Source organism: Meles meles, chromosome 2, assembly GCF_922984935.1.
Source record: "Meles meles chromosome 2, mMelMel3.1 paternal haplotype, whole genome shotgun sequence".
NCBI lineage: Eukaryota > Metazoa > Chordata > Mammalia > Carnivora > Mustelidae > Meles > Meles meles.
Window position 1 is genome coordinate 196817928 of NC_060067.1, and position 21643 is coordinate 196839570.

General features: G+C 40.4%; 1 protein-coding gene across 4 annotated transcripts in view; it reads right to left on the bottom strand.

The window, feature by feature from the left end:
• The window catches only part of TENM3 (teneurin transmembrane protein 3), a 598389-nt gene that overhangs the window by 63599 nt on the left and 513147 nt on the right, over positions 1-21643 (bottom strand). For 2 of the 4 annotated variants that reach the window (XM_045997095.1, XM_045997092.1), the window contains 3 exons: positions 13699-13725; positions 12108-12128; positions 11048-11194 (listed from right to left, as the gene is read on the bottom strand). In XM_045997095.1, coding sequence (XP_045853051.1) covers positions 11048-11194; positions 12108-12128; positions 13699-13725 — 195 coding nt within the window. The remainder of the gene's footprint in view (positions 1-11047; positions 11195-12107; positions 12129-13698; positions 13726-21643) is intronic. The other 2 variants (XM_045997094.1, XM_045997093.1) reach the window with 1 other exon arrangement.

A 21643-nucleotide genomic window follows, 5' to 3' on the forward strand; every position in this document is an offset into this window, starting at 1 on the left:
GAGTGGTACTTTGATGGAAAGCAGATAATCTAGTGGATGCTTCCATCCACTCAATCCTGAACATTATAGCCCTAGTTATCATCCCAAAACAGGTTCTCATCTTACATTAGGCTTTCTGGGACTCTAACAGTGGTTGGCAAACTTACTTTGCAAAGGGCCAGGTAGTAAATAATTTCGACTGTGGGCCATGCAGTCTCTGTGGCGCCTTTCAACTCCACCTTTACAGAGCTAAATGTAGCTGTAGACATTATAGAAATGAATGGGTGTGTTCCAATAAAACTTTATTTACAAAAACAGCGTTCGCCCTAGAGGTCATAGCTTGCCATCTCTGGTCTTACTTTAATGTTTCTACCCTGTTCTCTTTCCTTGTATTCTTCCAATCATTCTTGACGTTGTTTCTGGCAATTCAGACAATGCATATTTTGCCAGATTATTAAAACTTCTGACTCCAGGTCTTCTCCTAGGTTATCCCTATGCTGGCTTTGATCTGCTTGTCAAAACTCACATGCTGCTTTCAAGTAGCTATGGATAGCTGAACCTGTTTTTCAAAACCTTAATTTACTGACTGGATAAAAAGTCATGCATTTTCTTTTTCTTTTAAGATTTTATTTATTTATTTGACAGACGGAGATCACAAGTAGGTAGAGAGGCAGGCAGAGAGAGAGAGAGAGGGGAGGAAGCAGGCTCCCTGCTGAGGAGAGAGCTCGATGTAGGCCTCAATCCCAGGACCCTGGGATCATGACCTGAGCTGAAGGTAGAGGCTTTAACCTACTGAGCCACCCAGGTGTCCTCATGCATTTTCTTTTAAGGTATTTTCTTTTTTTACTCAAAAGATAATTAAAGTCCACCACCCTTTCCCGCAGGATTTGGAAGCCCCTTTCCCCCATTCCAAGTTAGAGGTAGAGATAGAAATTCTGATGGAATAATTTATCTGTAGACTTCAGAATTTTCAAAGTGGAGAGGGAAACCTTTCATTACTTCTTAAAGTCACCATTCTGTGACATGCATGAAATTAATTTATTACTGAATAGGAATCATGTTTGACTTTCTATTCTTGTTTTTTTTGTGTGTGTATCTCTCTGTGGGTTTTATCTCTATGTTCACATATGTCTAGGTTAATCATTCTTCGCACTTCAGATCCACAAACTGCTTTCCAGATATTTCCATTTGGATATTATATGGGCACCGAAGGCTTAGTGGGGTCTAAAACACAGCATATCTAATTTCCTCTAAACATGTTGTTTTCTTCGGTATTTCCTAGTTGATGAATGGTTCCACCTTCTACCCATCAAGTCTCTCAAAGTAGAGACCTGAGTCTCTACTCATCCTTCTCTACTCATCTCTACTCATCCTACTGAGTCATCCTTGACTCCTCTCTTCCTTTTTCTCTCTACCTAATCAATTATCAGGTCCTTCTTTTCTTCACCTCAAATATCTCTTGAATCAGTCTCTTTCTTTCCATTTCACTGAAACCGCCCTTCAGGACACCATGCTCATCTCTCAACAAGATCTCTTCAATAGTTGGTTTCCTGGGTCTCAGCCTTGTCCCAACTACTCATCCTCTACACTTCCGGCAGAGTCATCTCTGTAGAAATCAGATGTGATGACTTCACTTCTCTAGCTAAGATACATCCTTTATTTGGCCTCTGCTGCCTTCTGAATGGTTAGAACTCTTTACGGTGGCTTTTAAAAGCTTTCATCATTATTGTTTCCTCTGCCTAGAGACCTCTAACCTGTTCTCCAACCCCCTACTCCCTGGACCCCCGGGCCCTCTCCCCGTTCCTTCAGCCAGCGGCTCAGGCAATGGCTCATGAAGGTCCTTGAGAGCTGAGTCTACCACCGCATCCCCAGTATCTAGTACACGTCTTGGCATGAAGTCAGTGTACTATGTATTTGTTGAAGGAATGGAAGAATGGATTCAGTTCCTAGACATAGTTGGATTGAAACAGATCAAAATGATGTCTTGAAGATGTAGCAAACACCCTCTTGGTTTTCTTTCCTTACCCTTCTCCAACACTCAGCACTGTGCTTACCCTGGAGTCTGGTTTCTTTTTCACCCCAACAGTTATTTCAAATGTTCTTGATTAACTGGACATGAACCAACCACACAATTATAAAAAAGCTTTAGAAGAAAGGATATGAAAGACTACATAATCTTACAAAGGGAAAAGGCCCTATTTCTTTTGGAAGACACACAACCCAGAGTTCCTGAAAAGATACGCCTTGTCAAAATTTATCTCATATCAATGAAAACTGCTGCATGTGAAAGACACATCAACAAAGTGAAAAGAGAAATGAAAACCTGGGACAAAATATCTACAACACGCCAACAGAGAATTAATAAGTAACATATATAAAGAAGTCCTAAAAATTAAAAGGAAAAGTCAGGCCACTAATAAGGGGGGGGGGGAAGGCAAGAGAAATAAACAATTAGCAAAAGAAGAAATACAAATGGCCAAGAAGCATATATAATGATTACCAATCGAATCAGTAGTTAGAGAAATGTAAACTAAAACAATTAAAATGGAATCATTTCCACCCGTCAAGCAATATTCCTACTTTTCACTTGTTGGACAATTTTGTTTGGGTAGGATGATTATGTACAGACTGCAGACATGGAGAAATTAAACACTCTTGTACTGATGAAGGGCATAGTGGTAAAACCATCTGCTGGGGGATTTGGCTATGAAAATTAAAAATTTAAATACCCCTTGACCTAAAAATTTCACTTCTTAAAATCTGTCTAAAAGAAATACTTGTGGGACGCCTGGGTGGCTCAGTTGGTTAAGTGGCTGCCTTCGGCTCAGGTCATGATCCCAGCGTCCTGGGATCGAGTCCCACATCGGGCTCCGTGCTCGGCGGGGAACCTGCTTCTCTCTCTGTCTCTGCCTGCCACTCTGTCTGCCTGTGCTCGCTCTCGCTCTCTCTCTCTCTCTCTGACAAATAAATAAATAAAAATCTTTAAAAAAAAATACTTGTACATTCACAGAAGGATTTATATGCAGATATACACAGAGACAGAAGGATGTACTACATATTTGTCTTACACTAAGAGCAAAAAAAGAAAAAAAGAAACAACCAGGTTATTATTAATAATTATTATTAATGTAGTAGTAAAATTAATGACTATATCTGCATTTCTATTATAAAATACGAGATAGACCTCTGTGTACTGGCTTGAAAAAAATCTCTAAAAAGATAGATTCTTTGGGGAAGTGTCTGTTCATATGGATGCTAACAGACACCTGAAAAAAACATTAACATCATTAGCTATCAGGGAAATTCAAATCTAAACCATACTGAGACACCATCTTACACCAGTTAGAATGGCAAAACTTGACAAGGCAAGAAACAACAAATGTTGGAGAGTTTATGGAGAACACTGGTGGTGGGAATGCAAGTTGGTGCAGCCACTTTGGAAAACAGTGTGGGGTTTCCTCAAAAAGTTAAAAATGGAGCTACCCTATAACTCAGCAATTGCACTACTGGGTATTTACCCCAAAGATACAGATGTAAAGAAGGACCACATGCACCCCAATGTTCACAGCAGGAATGTCCACAATCGCCAACTGTGGAAAGAGCCAAGATGCCCTTCGATGGACGAACGGATAAAGAAGATGTGGTCCATATACACAAGGGAGTATTATGCCTCCATCAGAAAGGATGAATACCCAACTTTTGTATCAACATGGATGGAACTGGAGGAGATTGTGCTGAGTGAAATAAATCAAACAAGGAAAGACAATTATCACATGGTTTCACTTATTTGTGGAGCATAAGGAATAGCATGGAGGACATTAGGAGGAGGAAGGGAAAGATAAGGCGGGGGAGAATCAGAGGGGGAGACGAACCATGAGAGAATATGGAAACAAACTGATAGTTTTAGAAGGGAGGAGGCTGGGGGATGGGTGAGCCTGGTGATGGGTATTAAGGAGGGCATGGATTGCATGGAGCACTGGGTGTTATATGGAAACAATGAATCATGGAACACGACATCAAAAACTAATGATGTACAGTATGGTAACAAGTGTAACATAATAATAATAATAAAAATAATAAAGATACATTCTTTGGCAGAATCAAATTTAGACAGCATCTATCCCATTTAAGTTTAGAAACATAAATGTGCCTATAAATTCATTAAGGAGGAGCAAAAACATACACAGCAAGTTGTTGATAGCAGTCAGCTCTTCGACAATGCGAACGCACTTTGTACACTGCGGCTACTGCTACCAACTCTCCCCATGAGTGCAGACCTCCGGAAGGCGGAGACACGTGGATCAAGGAGACCTGGATCCCGTGTCTGGCCCGTTTCTATATTCTGAAACCTCAAGTAGCAGCTACTGGTACTGGTTGTAAATTATAGAGAGGACATTTAATTCCAGCCTCTGTGGCTTTGACTTTTCTCTCCCTCTCAATCTTATCCCGGTATAGCAGTAAAACCCCGTGTTCCTTGTGTGCCACTGCGCAGCCACTGGGGTGCTTTGCATCGGAGGGCACAGGCTGGACTTCACTTTCTTTGAAAGCAATTGACATTGCTCTAAAAATTCTGTGCAGAGCAAAAGGGTTCAGAAGAACCCAGGTCTCTCCCCTAAAGTGGGAGCCTGTAGAGTCTTTCAAATGCGTAGTAATTTCCCCCCCAGATTATGATCTACCAGGAAAATATATTTTAATGCTCTGAGACTCTGAGTGCCACTCCTGTGTTCTGATACCTGGAATCTTTTCTTGCGAAGTGCTTATGATCTCTTATAATCCTTTTGTTCTTTTCTTTTCTCTTTTCCTTCTTTCCTCCCTCCTTTCCTTTTGCTGCTTCTTCCTCTTCTTCATCTTGTTTTTTAAGCTACCCCCCCCCCCGCCCGTGCCTTTCTTCCCAATTCTGGTACGCTCTATTTTATTTATTTAAATTTTATTTTAATATGTGTTTAGAGAACACAGTAATCCCATCTTCCTGCTAGAACTTTTTAAGGAATCTATTTTCCAACATTTCCTTATTTTCATCTGGTAATCTCCAAACTTAGATGGCCCTGCCCACTCGCCCTACTCATTCTGCTGCTTACATTAACATTTCATTCATTTTTCCACTTCTGGGTTTTACTGCTAGCGCACTCCCACATTTTCTTGCCGTCTGAAACTTCTGTTTGTGTTCTGTCTCCCTCTCTCTCCTGTTTTTATCTTTCTAATTTTCGAATAACCTCAGTTGAATTGTGCTTTTCCTCTATTGTCATTAGCCTCTACTTAAAAAAAAAAAGAAAGAAAAAGAAAAAGTCTGTTCTAGGTCCATTTTCCTGACATATCCCCACAAACTAACACTTCTGAAGGACAAAAAAAAACCCAAAAAACCAAAAACAACCCCCCCAAAACAACAAAAAAACCCCTACCACCACCAACAACAAAAACAACCAATAAACTAAAACAAAACAAAAAAAACCCGAACAACAAAAAACCAACCAAAAAATAAAAAACTATCTAATTACAAGTAAGATGTATCATTCCTGGCACTGTATTTTGGCATGTCCCTATTCTTGCATAAAGGTTAGTATTTTTGTGTCCTCAATTACCCAATCTCTAAAAGCGGACTTGAATCCCATGCGTTAAGAACCTACAGGGGAGCTCTCCATTGGAGGACCAGACAGGGGAAGCAAGATGTCAAAAGGCACTCTAACTAGGAAGATGGGAACATGGTAACAATGATAACATATATTGGAGAAATCATCTTGTTTATGTATTGAAAAAAAAATTTTTTTTTTTTTTAAAGTAGGCTCCACGCCCAGTGTAGAGACCAATGCAGGGCTTGAACTCACAACCCTGAGATCAAGACCTGAGCTGAGATCCAGAGTCGATGCTCAACTGATTGAGCCACCCAGACACCCCAAGAAACTGTCTTGATAATAAGCATCTTAAGTTGCTATAAAGGTAGAATTGCCTCTGGCAAGTTTTTGCATTTTGATACTTGCATAGTGGGGCCACCATATGGGGAGCTATTTAAAATCAAGAAACCCTCTACTGAATGAGATTCTCAGTGGGCACGCCACGCAAAAAAACAGCCATGCTTATAAAAGAATGTAGGGGGAACTGGAGAGTGCTTTGCCATCCTGGGGGTTGGAAAGCGTATGGAGGTTCGGCGCTGCTTTTCTTGTTCTCATGTGAGAAGGCTATAATTCTGGGGAAAAGAAGGAGAGAAGGAATAGAAGAAGATTTCCTCCTGAGAGTGACAGAAGTCTATGAGCTATACGAAGTTGTTATTGGATTATATTCTCTGGTCAGAACATAACTAAATGCTGTGAACAGCTATAATATTCCTGCGGTAGAATCTGTTTTTCTGCCTATCCTGCATCCATACCCCTTTCTTCTAGCGATAGAATGTCAACTGTTCTTTGGGCATGGGACATAATTCAAGCCGATGAGGGTCAGGCTCAGACCCAGGCTTCCTGCAACCATGGAGAAAGGCTGTCTCCTTGGACGGGGTTGTTAAGCTGTGCGATGTGAAGCCAAGCGGCTGGGGGTCATTCTGAGGAAGAGACAGGCAGAGAGAACAGTGCCACCGTGGAAGAAAGCAGAGCTGACAGATGAATTAACCCAGATTTCTGTTACCACTGTGGTAACACCTAGGCGCAGCTCTCTCTGTATTTTTCAGTTATATAAGCTAATAAGTTTTTCTTTTTTTAAAGCTTAAGACCGTTTGAATGGAATTGCTATTGTGCGCCACCAAAGAGTCTCTCCTGGTGAGAATAATAAACACTAGGGATGTCCTTGCGGAGGGGAGGCGGGAGCCCGCAGTTGGGCAAGCTGGGACACAGACGGGGCCATTTTCAGAAGCTGACTAAGGGGGACACTCGAGTAGATACAGAACGAGGCAGCTGAGGCTCACGGTCTGACACTCCAGTCCCAGTCACACTGTACTTAATGGTGACCAGTTCCCAGCTCTTGGCCTGCCTTTTCTCTGATCTTAGCAACTTCACCATCAGAGCGAGCACTGGAACATGAACAGGGAATGGCTTGGCCCAGAGGGAGGCTGACTTTGTAGGTGCAGAAGGAGTAGACGAAATATTGATAAGCCAGGGCTAGGCATGCTCTGCTGATTCTCTGCCCTGAAAGCTTTCTCAAGTAGGGCAGGATATGGTGAGGCTGGGACATGTCACACACAATTACCCAGTCTGGCAACTGACCATTCATTTCCAACTTCTGCTGTGTGATTTAAGCATCTTCTATTTCATTGCCTGCCTTTGTCCAGAGGCTCTGTGCCAACAGCCTCTGTTGGACCCCAGAGCTAGATTTGAGAAGCAGTTTGGGGAGGTATCTGGTTGATTCCATACAGAGTGGGGATCTTTGTCAGGGCCTTTACCGTGGGTCAAAGACTGCCCTCAGTTCTGAAATGCTGGTGACCCTGGGTACATGACAAATTTGTTTATTTGAGCCTCAAAGAAACAAGGCCCACCTGAACAGGAGTTGAGCATCGACTCTTGATCTCAGCTCAGCTCAGGTCTTGATCTCAGGGTTGTGAGTTCAAGCCCCGCATTGGTTCTACACTGGGTGTGGAGCCTACTTTAAAAAAAAAGGAGGGAGTGGCTGCCGATAAATTTCCCTATTGCATTTCACTGGTAGTCTCTTCCTTCCATGCCTCATACCAAATCCCTTCCTAAGACTGCCTTTTCTTACACATTTTAGAGACATGAAGGAGAAATGGGACTCCATGGTCAAAGAGGTGCACCTGTTCAGTGAGATGCAGATGTTGAGGATTTGTAGTCTTAGACAGTGGTGAGGAGGCAAGCCAGATTTGGTAAAGAGAAAGTACATTTTAGAGGGGAAGGAAGACACTTGGTCTAAGAAAAAAATATAATTATTTCCCCAAATATGATGTCCCTTCTAAAAATTTTTAATGTATCTTCTTCAGTTCTGGGGATAATAAGCAACTTTTTTTTTTTTTTAAAGATTTTATTTATTTAGGGCGCCTGGGTGGCTCAGTGGGTTAAGCCGCTGCCTTCGGCTCAGGTCATGATCTCGGGGTCCTGGGATCGAGTCCCGCATCGGGCTCTCTGCTCAGCAGGGAGCCTGCTTCCCTCTCTCTCTCTCTCTCTGCCTACCTCTCTGTCTACTTGTGATCTCTCTCTGTCAAATAAATAAATAAAATCTTTAAAAAAAAAGATTTTATTTATTTATTTGACACAGAGAGAGAGAGATCGATCACAAGTAGGCAGAGAGAGAGGCAGAGAGAGAGGGGGAAGCTGGCGAGAGCCCGATGCCAGGCTCCATCCCAGGACCCTGAGATCATGATCTAAGCCGAAGGCTCAGGCTTAACCCACTGAGCCACCCAGGTGCCCCTTATTTTTTTAAACAAAGATCTTGTTGTACAATGTTGCTCAGACGGGTCTAGTAGCTGTTTGAGTGACGTGCTAGTTAGGGCCAAATCAACCTCTTCATTTGTTCTTCCTCCCTTAGTCACTTAACATGTTAAACTACTTGGATACTTTCTGGCAATCTCACCATTTGACAACAAACTTCCTTTGAACAATGGTTCTATCCCAGCACAAATTAGCATATGTCATGAAATTTTAGGTATGGGCCTTAGTTTAAATATTCTGCTCTACTGACCTCATATAGGGACAACGGCAGCCTTAATGGCCAGATTACGTGCCTTGATTTGGGGTTTGGTGTAGAAAATACTGTCTTTATTCATACAGTCCATGCTTAAGTTCAAGCAACCCTCTAGCTTAGGTTATAAGGCACCAGGGTTATGATCTCAGGGTATAATAAAGCTGGCATTGAGATTCCTTCTCAGAAGATCAGCAAAATTAGGTTAGGGACAGGAATACAAATTATATGAGATTAAGGAAAGAATCCACAGGAGGTCTTCTATCTGCTCAGATTTCCCCTTGGAGAGTGGAGCCTGGAGATAGCATAGTTTCATGCTAATAAGAATAAACAAAGGGGGAACAGGCCAATTCACAGCTGATAAATTCGGAGGCAAGGGAAAACCCTCCTTAGCTGGTAACAACACTAAAGAGTTAATTAGCCCCTAAATTACTCCTCCACGTCTCTGCAGACCTGGCCCTGCAGTTTGCTTCCCTCTGAGAGAGTTTGTAACCTCCTCAATGTAATCTCCTTTCAGAAGACAAAATCTGGAATATACGATCAAGGAGGGAAAGAAGCTCCCCTTCCTCCCTAGGCAATAGAAAACAAAGGGGCAGGGGCTTCTTGGGTAAAAGCAATGAGGAAAGCTGCCATCTGGGCTGCGGTCGGAGAATTAATGCTGCCATTTCTACAAAGCGTGCAGTTAAGGGGCGGGGGTGGGGGTGGGTGGGTGTTGAGGCAACAAGGTATTACTAGTAGGAAAAGCTTTGAGGGCTAAGGACCACCATATCTATCAGGAGGAAAAGGCAAAGAAGCTTTGGCTCAAATTTGTGGCTCAGGTTTCCTGACAGCCCAAGTTTCAAAAAAAAAAAAAAAAAAATATATATATATATATATACATATATATATATGAAACTGAACAGTTTGTTATAAAGGGGAGAATGGCAGTGCGTTGTGTGGAAAATGACAGACATCTGGTTTGAAAAAGATGGTAGGCATATTCTGCGCATGTGCGTGCGGTGTAGTGTGTGCGCATGTGCGTGCGGGTGTAGTATGTGCGCATGTGCGTGCGGGTGTAGTATGTGCGCATGTGCATTGGTGGAATCGTTGTGGGGGGGATTGAGGGTTGGTTTTAGTCCCTCTGCTTCCCAAAGAACAGTAGTTAGATCCACTCTATGTAGGAAAGAAAAGACTGTTCATCTTCCCTGACAACCTCCTATGAATTTCAGCCAACTAAGACGAAAGCAAAAGGAAAAATGGGAGTCCAAGATGCTGCTACTAATGACATACTATTTGCCTGGCGATGTACTAAGTACAATGTACTAAGTACCGACATTCTCTCGCTTAGCCCTTTCAAAAACTCCTTTGTTCCTGTTTCATAGATGAAGCAATTGTGAAGTCACAAGGGTCCAAGGTAGGGTGAAGAACCGACTCCAACACCTGCACTCTTCACAACCCTATATGGCTCCTGTGGGCATTCCCAGAGAGCAGGTGGAACGAAGGAGGCAGGTGGGGAAACAGAGCAAGTGGCCACCGAGGCCCAGCGAGGAACTTTTTTTTTTTTTTTTTTAAAGAAGTTAGGGGTGAACAGTATCTCTGGTTTTGAAGAAGTGACTATGTTCACAAACCAAGGAACAGGGATCCACTTTAACCACCCTAAAGTTCAGGCATTGCTGGCGGCGAACATTTTCACCATTACAGGCCATGCTGAGACAAAACAGCTGACGGAAATGCTACCCAGTATCTTTTATTTTATTTTATTTATTTATTTGACAGAGATCACAAGTGGGTAGAGAGGCAGGCAGAGAGAGAGGAAGGGAAGCTTAGGAACTAAGTCCCTTGTAAAAACTCAGGCCTAAATGCACACCCCAACTGAGCAGCTACGAGGGACACCCATGTCATCACCAGAGAAGTAATCACCAGCTGCCCCTCTTTAATCTCTGAAATGAAACTGTGCACAACAGGAGGAGGAACTACTTCTTAACCATGGGGCCTACCCGGGGTGGGCTGTCCCAATCTTTCAGCAGGCTGTGACGTTTAGGATAAATAGACACCGGAGAACGGCTTCAAAGACGCCGTTTTCTTCACTATTTTTTTCCCACCCGTGCTTTCATCAGAAGAGCTTGGGAAATGCCCTGAAACGTTTGGAATGTTTAGGTATTAAAATACTGCTTTAGAGCTCCCAATTCACAGGGCCGTATATACCGGGATGTGGAGAATCGTCATCTGGAGATGAGGAAACGCGACGGAGGACAATGAACATTATACAGGAGCTGGATGACCTTGCCTTTTCCCTGAATGATAACGATCTTGCATTTGTTTCGGGGAAAATAGGGAGCAAAAATCACTCGATCAGCACTCACACATTTTTCATTCAGCCTAATCTAGGGGGATCAGATTTTCGGGGGCACCAGATAGCTTCGTAACGTACAAACCTGTGGTCTGGCACACACCTGTTGTTACAGCCAGCATTTCTTACCTCCTTCATTGTCCTTGCTGTCTGTGCAGAGAGTCTCCATGGCTACATCACATCCCGCTCCTCTCCACCCTGGCTGGCAAACACAATGCCAGCCGTTTTGGTCCAGGGTACATCTTCCGTTGCTGTTGCACAGCCCAGGACAACCCTCTGTCAAAGGAGACAAAGAAGGAAAACACAAGTGATTTGAGTATGGAACGTTTTCGCACCCAAAATAAACAAATAAGGGACACTTAGTGGGAACAGGCCTTTGTAAACAGCACAAATACTGTAATTGCACATGGATGGAAACAGCAACAGTCTCTAAGGAATCTAGTTCTTATCCAAGTGGCATCTTTGATTGGCCTGACCCTTGAGACACCACTTACCTGTGCAGGACAGAAATATATAGAACGATCCACTAACTAGCCGCGGGCCAGACAAAATTAACTTAATTTTTTTTTTTTTCTTGAGCAAAAGCAACAAGGTTGATTGGTGTGAAAGAGCATCTCGGCGAGATAATTTTAGAATCCCTGGTATTGATTTTTAATCAGTTGCAGACATCACTGGCCGCTCATTAGGACATGCCTTCTTAAAGCACCTTGTTGCTTTAAACAATTCCCTCTAAATTCAAAAGCGTGAAAGTGGCGATGAGGATGGGAACGATGTTAAAAAGAGAACGTTAATTTTATCTGGCCTCAGAGTTGCCGTACATTCATGTGAAATTACAGTGCATTAAGTAACTGCACAAAGTATAGGCCAGTCTTGATGACTATACTTTATGCCAAGAGTACATTCCTTTTCACAGAATAAGCAAAGCCCAGGAAATAGTGAAGCAGCTTAGCATCTATTCTAACAAACATCAGGATTCAGGCTGCATACGGATGGGACAGGACCGACAGGATTTCCAACTAAATGTAATAGCTGTGCATATTTGATTACTTAGGACGGACAAAATGAAATACCATAAGGACCACAATAAAACATTGATAGACTGAACAAAAACACGGTAGTGACGTGCTTCAAGACAGAGAGCGAAGAGTGATATTTTGTGACAATCTCCCTAAGGCTTTTATGCTGTTACCTTTATATCCTATCTTGTCTGCTTTTATGGGCAAGGAGGGAAAATTTGGGAAACGATTAAAATAATTTAATATATCCAAAATCTATAATTGTTTCAGTCTAACATGACATTAAAAAAAAAAACAATTTTTGCCACTTCCTGCTGATGATATCTGGCATGCAGCCAACATGGTCTGTTTATGAGGATGATACTCAGGTAGAGTTTGGTGTTCTAGTCTATGAGTGTGATGTGACGCTGTCAGAAACAAGGATATAGATGCTCCAAAATGGAATAAGAATAATTAGCTGTTAATCAGATCTCTTTGGACGCAATTCTTTATAATTTGATATAAAATACCTATGAGCCAAAAATATTTGCTAGAGCGACGGGGGTTTGTTATCCCGCTTCTTATAATCAGAATGCTACTCTTGTTTCGGTGACAAAATTGAAGGGAATGATCTATTTAAAGATGTTTATTTTATGTCGTTTTGAAAGAATTATTCATATATTGGCTTCCCCTCTTCCACTGTGGAACTTGAAAGGAAAATATCTCAAAGAGACGTTCTGTCTCTTAAGATTAGAGCTAGGAGAAAGAAGACTATTTTGACAGTCTCTTGTGGTAGGGGAAAATGAAATTATATTTATGGATACCATCAGGTCAGGATAAGATTAATTTTGCTGCTTCTTTTCTCTCAGACAATTACCATCTGTATCTATGGATTTTCAATACATTAAAGGTGAGTTTTCCTTCTGGATGTTTTTGTTTTGTTTTTCACGAAAAAGGAAGATTTAATCGCCCCACTGACAAAGAGGCATAGCAGCTGAATGCATGGACACGAGAGTTATTATACGAAAGCCTGGATATTGCCATGAATATTTTCATATTCTAATGAAAAGCACAAACAAGGAATAGAAAATAGGTAATCTGAGGAGAAAGGGAGAGGGAATTTTCTCTTCTGAAAAAACATTTTCCACCTATTTCTACGAGAACTGAAGAGACGAGAATCTGCTGTTTTCTGCTGAGCAATGTTATCATTTCTGTTTTGCAGAGTGCATGGTAATTTTGTTGTTTTTCAGAAAAGAACAGAACGGAAATTATGATATCACATATATTTTGAAACATTTAGAAGTAGCCAAAGAAGTTTCCATATAAGGATGAGACTTCTCTCAACAGATATTAACCAGAATCTTCTTTAGATTGACAATTTCTTATTCTGTGATAAGAGAGTGAGCATTGGTGATTCTTCAAGAGAGAATTTAAAGCTCATTAGCTGAATTGCCAACAATGAAGATCTTAAGGCAGAAAAATAAAAGTAAAATAAAATAAACAAAAAACAGCAAATGTACTGTTATCTTCAGTTTTTGGTTCCAGTGAAAACTAATGCTTTTACATAGGAATGAAATCTGTGATAACCCAAAATTATAAAAATGAGACACGGACATTGAAGTCTCGATACTTTAAATCCAAGGCATTTCACATAATGTAAGCCTGATTTATAATTTACAAAAATATGCATGAGAAACAGTCTATTTTCAAACCTAGAACAGTCTGATACACAGTTATATCGAGATATATAGGTAGATATGTCAACAAAGAGCGAGTATACAGTACCTTTAACTATCTTATCCAAATAGTGAGCTTGAGAAATTAAAAAGGAAAAAAGAACAGACAGACATTTCAGAAGTGTCACATGGGACAAGGAAATTTTCAGAATTTACATGCAAATCGAGTAGCCGCGGTGGACAGGAGACTCACATCACACGACAGAGATGCACTTCGTTATCTTCTAAAATGGCAATATAGTCCCGATTCAGTAAATGTGGTCATGATTCCAGGAAATACTCAGCATTTTCAAGAGCAGTGCACAGGGCAACTGACACTACCTTTCACAGATTATCTGGAACATACCCGCCCGAATCCTTCTGCAGATTATACTTTAATAGCCAAGCGGGACAAATGGAATCAATTCTTTTTACTAAAGAAGTAGGGAAATTTACAACGATGAGAGTTACAAATATACAAACTTTTTTTGGGGGGGGAGACGTAGAAAATCATGCTAATTTTTAAAAGTTTGCTTTTAATGAAGTAGTTTTGTAAGGGTTGCGTGGCTGAGGGCAAAAAGGACAACACGGAAGCCATGGAGGGACCGTGTTTGTGTGTTCTGATGCTATCTTTCTTCAACCCGAGAGAGAAACCCACCAAAATCCTGCTCCCCTCCCCTTCTGTCTTGAGCCACTTGTGTATTTACTTATTTATCAAACTTTAACGTCTCGTAAATAAGCAAAAAAGGGAAGTAATTAAGAATCTTGGAGTAAATGGAGCAAATTTAATACACTATAAAAAGGTATGCATAGATTCTATAGAGAACGATTACCCAGGGGCCCTTGACTATACGTCTGCTGGACGGCGGCGTATTGCGTAGGTAATCTATGATGAAATACAGACTCTCCTAAGATCCTGTTTCTTTTCAGGATTCGTCCTGGAGCAGCCACATTTCTCACAACGGTTCCCTAGGAACAGCCAGGATTAAGACCAAAGTCTCTTCCCGTACCTGTCCATTTAATCTTTCATGAAGTTACAAGCAGGCTATACCTTTCCTCTCGAACAGAGGCATCCATACCTCTCTCCCCTCGCTCAGTGCAGAGATGTTAATATACTCTAAATAAGCCTGAAATCTTCTTGCTTTGTCAAAACTCATACATCTTTAATGATCTAAAATTGTTTCTCAAAGATGCTTCTGTTGATAATTTTTCATTACTGACACATGCAAGTGATAGCCGAACTCGTCACAGAATGATTTAAACTTGAACCTGCAGTTCAGCCACTCAGGTCTGCATAAACAAAACCATAAAAGCTTCTGACACATCTGTACTGTGGATATAAAAGGCTTCTTCACGTTGCCACAGGATTCCGTTAGAGGCTCCTGAATTGCATTTAAACGTTAAGTGTTTACAACTAATTGACCATATATTGCAGGGGAAATTAAGGTGAAGAAGAAACACTCTTAGGTACGGCTCTGAAATGAGAACTTAATGAAAATAACTCTATTTTCAAACGTTAAAATAAAAATGTACTATGGTTTAACATCATGCATGCAATTTCTCAGTGATCCCTTATGAACATTATATAATCTAGTAGAGATTCCTAATAGCTCAAGTTGATGACCTAAACATAAACAGAGTGCCTTATTTAAAAAGGAGTTTCTGATCCAGACAGGGTAGTATTTTTGAAGGAATTCTTAATTCATAAAAATTAATCACACTGATCATAGTTGGAGAGCCTTTTCCTTTAACTTTGGGTCCACTTCAGTTAACACAACCAAAATAAGGAATGCAATTAATTCTGATCTGGATTAGTAGTTTTAAAGGAGGATTATTAGAAATAATCCAGCCCATTCTGTTATGTTAGCAAACAGAATCAATGACCCAAAACAGCGGCTGATTACAGGTAAAGATAGGTTTGTCATTGGGTCAGAAGAAAAACAAAAGTGGAGACGAAATTAGCAAATACATTTAAAATAGATAGCAGGTCAACATTTAGATAACACTTTAAATATTAAAAATATTGAACACAAATGTTGCAAACAGTTAAAACCAACCGGAAGAATAGGATTTGTACTGAGAAAGAGATACCAAGATTTCTGCATTTTATAGCATAGGGAGTAACTGATAGTTTCTTCCTTTCTTCCTTTCTTCCATCCTTCCTTCTCTCTCTCTCTCTCTCTTTTTTTTGAGGCTAATTGTTTCAAACCAAGACAGAAAGGGTTCAAAAAACACCATGTATATTTTGTCCTCGAAGATTAAAATTTCTGATAATACCACAAAAGCTTTGTTCTAGATGATAAAGATGCTAAAAGGAGATGTCAATAGATGAGGTTCAAATAATTATTAAGAATAATAATTGCAACAATAAAAACATCATTATATAAGCCACTACAGGAAATTATCAGAAAAATGCAGGCATGTTGCAAGAAGCCATTAGGAACAATAATCGTAAAAATAATAGAGCATATTTAAAAATTAATATACCTAACAATGGCTGAAATGCACATTAAGCTGCAAAAAAACTTCTCTGAAAACTAATGAGTGTGCTCTGACACTAAAACAAGGTCCTTCCTATTAGACCTACTCACCGAAAGTTTTAAATTTGCTTTATAGAAGAAAACTCTTAGAAACATCAGTTGCTACACATATAAAATGGAACCCCTTAAAAAAACTATTCTCCAGTAAAATGTGCTCATAAAACACTTTCCCTGGAGTTTCAATTCTTTATCTTTTAAAAAGACCCAGGTGGGACACAGGGGGTCGGTATTACCGTATTTCCTGTAAGAGAGTGATTCTTAATCCTTCCGGGGTCTCACATCTCTGAGAAAAGTGGTGAGAGCTAAGGACTTCCCCTGCCACCACCACCCGCAGGACACAATGCAGGTGTGTTCACAGCTCGAAATGCTGTCTGTGATTTCAGCTCTTCCATGGGCTCCGGTCCTACAAATTGCAGACTGTGAGCACCAGGCTGATGTATTAATGATCCCCAAATCTCTAGCTCTGGTCCGGGTCCAGACCAGATTCAGAAGAATGCAGGGGGAGCGCCTAGAGTACTCTGATCCTCGCTCTGCTCCCTGAAAATAACAATAAAGGCTTACTTTGTGTCAGATACTGCTCTGAACCCTCTCTAGCAGGCTCCCACTTAATCCTCCACACAACACTGATATAAATACAGTTGATACAGTGAATACAGATGGAGAGACTGAGGAGGGAGAGCCAGTGTATGTAAGGGCACCGACTCGGTCACGACACCTCTTCTTGCTCAGAGCTACTTTGGAATTATTTCTGACCTAACACAAATTTAAGTAGATAGCTACAAAGCCAGAGGACCGTTCTACTGTCGTCCTAGATGTCTTCTACATGGTTTCCATGGGAAATGGCCAGGTGGGTCTAACTGAAATTGCAGAATGCGGGTGAGTGTCTTTTAAATGTCGGAGCTAGTTCTTGGTCTGTATTATCTCTCTTCCAAAATACATTCAGACACACAGTCATCTCTAGAACCTAACGGATGAAATGACTGCTCGGGTTTCTAGCCCATGCGTTTGGAAGTCCATGGTCTACTTGCTGGTTCAGGTGGGCAAAGATTCCGTGCAACTGTCGATGGGGAAGAAAGTTTGGAAAGTTTGGGTCATCAAGAATATTTTTATTATACGAATAGCCCAGAGACCTCCTGTATCACCCAAGCAAATGGGAAGTACTGTTCCTTTTCACACACTCCCCTCTAGATTTTTCTTTTTAAAAAGAATTATTTCTTTTTTCAAAGCCTCTAATGCCCTTTATTCCCCTCTGTGTTTTAGGGAAGATGGGAGGAGATGGACACAAACTATTCTGCTCTCATTTGTACCCTGTAGTAAGGATCTGGAGTCCTGTAGGTGGGACCTTGGTCATATTTATCTTGAACAGTTTTTAATTCCTAGTACGTGCTCTAGAAAGGAAGAGTAACTTTTTGGAAAGTCTACCTACATATTGTTAGCTCATCTGCTGCTCTATCAAAATTATGGGCACCCACCTCCCTCCATGTCTTTTAGTTATCGGACTCTTTCCTTTTTTCTCACCGAGTCATTGTCATGGAAGAAGTCTAGGAGCATGAACACTAGGGTCAATGTGAAAGGAGAAGACAAGAATCTAGCTGTGACCAGTTCAATAAGAGATTCTGTAAAAGTCTAAGGCTTTCATGATATAGAGACATATGACTCTGAATGTGTGAATCGTCTCCATGAGAAGTATAAACTCCAAGGCCATGCTAATCCCTGTCTTCCCACTGCCTGGCTCATAAGGGAGTCTTAATATCTGCTGAATAAAATGATGAAATGTCCTTATTACATGTGTTGGAGCTTTTGAAGAAACTCTATGAATAACACAGAGGCTGCTCTTCAGAAGCACATGCCAGCAAAACCTCGTTCCCAAAATCCTTCTGCTCTCTTTCAAGCATCTGTTTCTTTCCCCTCTTTCAACCCATCCCTCCTAACTACATACAACAGTATTAACAATAACTACCGTTTATTGTTCTTACTAAGTGCTGAAAACGATGCTAAACATTTTACATGAGAAGGCTTAACTTTCACCACCTTATGGGGTAATAGGTACTTTGTTAACTTCCCTAGTTCACAAATGAAGAAAGAGGTAGTGGAATAACTTTTGGTCAAAATGCTAGGAAGCGGTAAAGCCAAAATTCCAACCAGGTAGTCTGTGACCAAAGTCCATGCAGTTAATAAATCAGCTATAGTCATAACTCAGAAGAATCACAACTATGTACCTATGTAAGGTAGACTAGAAGCATCATCTGTTTTTGGAATGGCCAATAAATTTACTTGAGTGCATGAAAAAATAAGATAAAAAATGTAGAAATCCTTAATTCAACTTTGAAAAAATAAGATGAAAAAAAAATGTAGAAATCCTTAATTCAAATTTGACAATTAAAGGGAGAAACCAGGAAGTAACATTAAAATCCAAACTAATTTAAAATATTAATCTATCGACACAGCTTCATAAATGTGAGAGTACCTTATGTAGACTAAAGAAAACTTTATGATAAGACCTGCTGTAACCGGGAATGCCCTGGTGGCTCAGTCAGTTAAATGGCTGCCTTCGGCTCAGGGTCCTGGGATGCAGCCCTGTATGGGGTTCCCCGCTCAGTGGGGAGCTTGCTTCTCCCTCTGCCTGCCACTCCCCCTGCTTGTGCTCTTTCTCTCTGACAAACAAATAAATAAAATCTTAAAAAAAAAAAAGAATTGCTGTAACCTGTTCTCAAAACCCAAAGTTTGGAAAACCAATAGGCAAGATATTAAAACTGAGAGGGGAAAACCAAGAAAAAATTAAAACAAGTGAGTTTGAAAAATAAAAGAACAGAAGTAGTTTCATTAAGGTATAAATTCTGCATAAGAGAAGTCTTTTGAGTGGTAGTCCCAAAAAAGGTTGCTCATTTAAAGAAGAGGTCAGAGGAGGATATATCTCTGCTTTGGGGAAGAACTGGGATATTTGGAGGGCTACACAGAATGGGATCAATGCCAAATTTGCTTTTCTTTTAGTGTCAAAAAAAAAAATTCTTAAAATCACAAAGAAGAAACAAGGCCAAACCAAGTCGGTTATATATCCATTAGACAGCTCACAAGGGAAAAATACAAATAGTTTATGTATACGTAGTTGCTGGTGTATATCGTTATGAACTACTCTATTCACATTGTTTCTACCATCGACAATATGATTGGTTGGAGCATGTTAAATAGTACAGTATTTTCACTGGGCCACTGAGTTCACGCCTACGTAGAGCCTAGACGCAGGCAAATAGCATGGAATCCAGAAGCTGGAAATGTTTCTCAGTTTAATTACAATAATAAAATCTTAGGGACCTGTCTTCAAGAGAGGATAATTCAATCAGATGAGTACATAATAAAACACAGACATAGTCTTTACTATGGCGATTACCGCAACGTCCTTGGAATCGAGGACAAATTTTTATTTAGCAGTGTGTGTTTCCTTATACTTTATAACCCAGACTTAAAAAATGATTCACATTAGTATCTCATTAAGGTTGTAAGTAGGTATCATTCTTAGATTATTCACTACCAGTTCCTGGAGGATGACAGGAAAGCAACAGTCTGCAAATAAGTACATATTAAATCCATTTATTCCAATCAGTAACTGTTCAAATCAGTGTGCACGCCGCACACCCATTGGTTTGATGTTCCTTAATTGGTACACACTGTCGATTACTGAATGCCTTCTCATAAAGGATTATGGCAGAGATCTAATTTTAAACGCCATAAAACAATTTACTTGGACCCCCCCACTTTAGGTTCTCCCTCCCCATAAGAATTCTCATTCTAAGATTAGAATAAAACATCTCAAATATTTCATCCTGTTTGGAAGAGTCACTGAATTTGAATTTTAACAACTAGAAAGTGAGGAAAACAGTCGGTGTGAGTGTGCGTGTGCTCACTTGTGTGCACGTGTTTTTGGAAGGGATTTTGCTCCCCTAATATGGGCAATACATTTTTGAAAACCTGTTTCGATCCAGCTTTTTTTTTTTTTGAAAATTTACATATTCTATTCCTTTTTATAGATGGGAAATTTGGTAAACAAATTATCTGTACAAATACATTGCTTCTTACAGGCGCCCTACCCCAGCAAAATACTGGATTTCAGTTTGGAACACTACCCTAAGACATTCCAAGGGAGTGAAAAAATATTTTCTTGATTTCTGTCAGTCCAGAAAAAAAGAGACTCATGGAAAAGATGCTATGAGATAAACCCCATTTCATCAAGCCTGCATTGCTGGAAAAGAGCCATTATAACCTACAAAGCTTTGTAAAGATAACCGATAGAAAAATATTTGGTATTCCCCCCTCAGTTTAGAATTCCGCGCCTCGCGGTGGACAACATGCACATAGTGGAAGGAGCCGCGGAAAACTCAGAATGCAGACAGCGCGCTGACTCCCTGACTTTGGCATGTCCACAGTCTACGCAAAGAGATGCGTGTTGTTCCGCGTGTGATACAGGGGCTCTGTGGTCTCTGCACGCGGTGTGATTTCATCCGCCGACCACGCACCTACACCTGTTGGTAGCGCACGTCTCCTTTAGATCTGCACTCTTGACAGAAGCATAACCTCATTCACTTGGATTTCCTAGACTTAAAAATCATCCGGTCCGTTTTGGCACCCTGATTTGGGAACTAAACTACCCGGAGGGGGCTCTTAACATTAACAGATAAAAAATTGTAACACAAACATTTTTTACATTAATGAATATTTGGATCTTTACATTGATAGGATTAACTTGGTTATGACTGTGATTAAAGTGATGTCTGTATAACACTAACAAGACTAGTGGGCAGGAAGCCATAACAATATGGCAACAATATGGCTTATGGGATGCCATAACAATAACCTACAGATCTGATCAATACCAGTGAGTAGCATTTCTGGGCTGCCCTCATTGCTTTTGCCTCTGTGTACAATTTAATATTTAAGAAAAATTTCTAGAATCAGACTTGTAAGTAATTACGTAAGATATATTGGGTCTTCCTCTTATTAGTTTTCTCCAAGACGCCAGGGAAGACCATAAACAGAACTGAACAATCTTTAACTCACCTAAGATAAACTGCAAGTTGTTTGGGGAAAAATAATAGATCGCTGGCTCTTTTCAAAGGCAAATTACGCAGAGAGTAATTTTTCTTTATTTGTGGGTGAGAGAAGAGTGTGTGCAGATGTTTACCTCTTGCATTTTGAGCACTCACTTTGCAGCTACTAATTACCTGTCTTCTATACACTGTTTTTCACCGGTCAATGTCCATATATGGTATGTAGCCTACTAATTTCAGCTGAGGAAAGAACTGGAGGCAAGTCTAAACTTTGGAAAGCAATGTATATGGCATTTTCAATAGTTTACAATTTTCTTAAATTTTTCACAGTACCAATTAGTTTCCCTTAAGTCATTTTTTTTTGTTGCTGCAATTGTTACTTTTATTTTGGCAAACCACGGGTCCTGTCATCAGCTAAAACTTAAATTTTGCT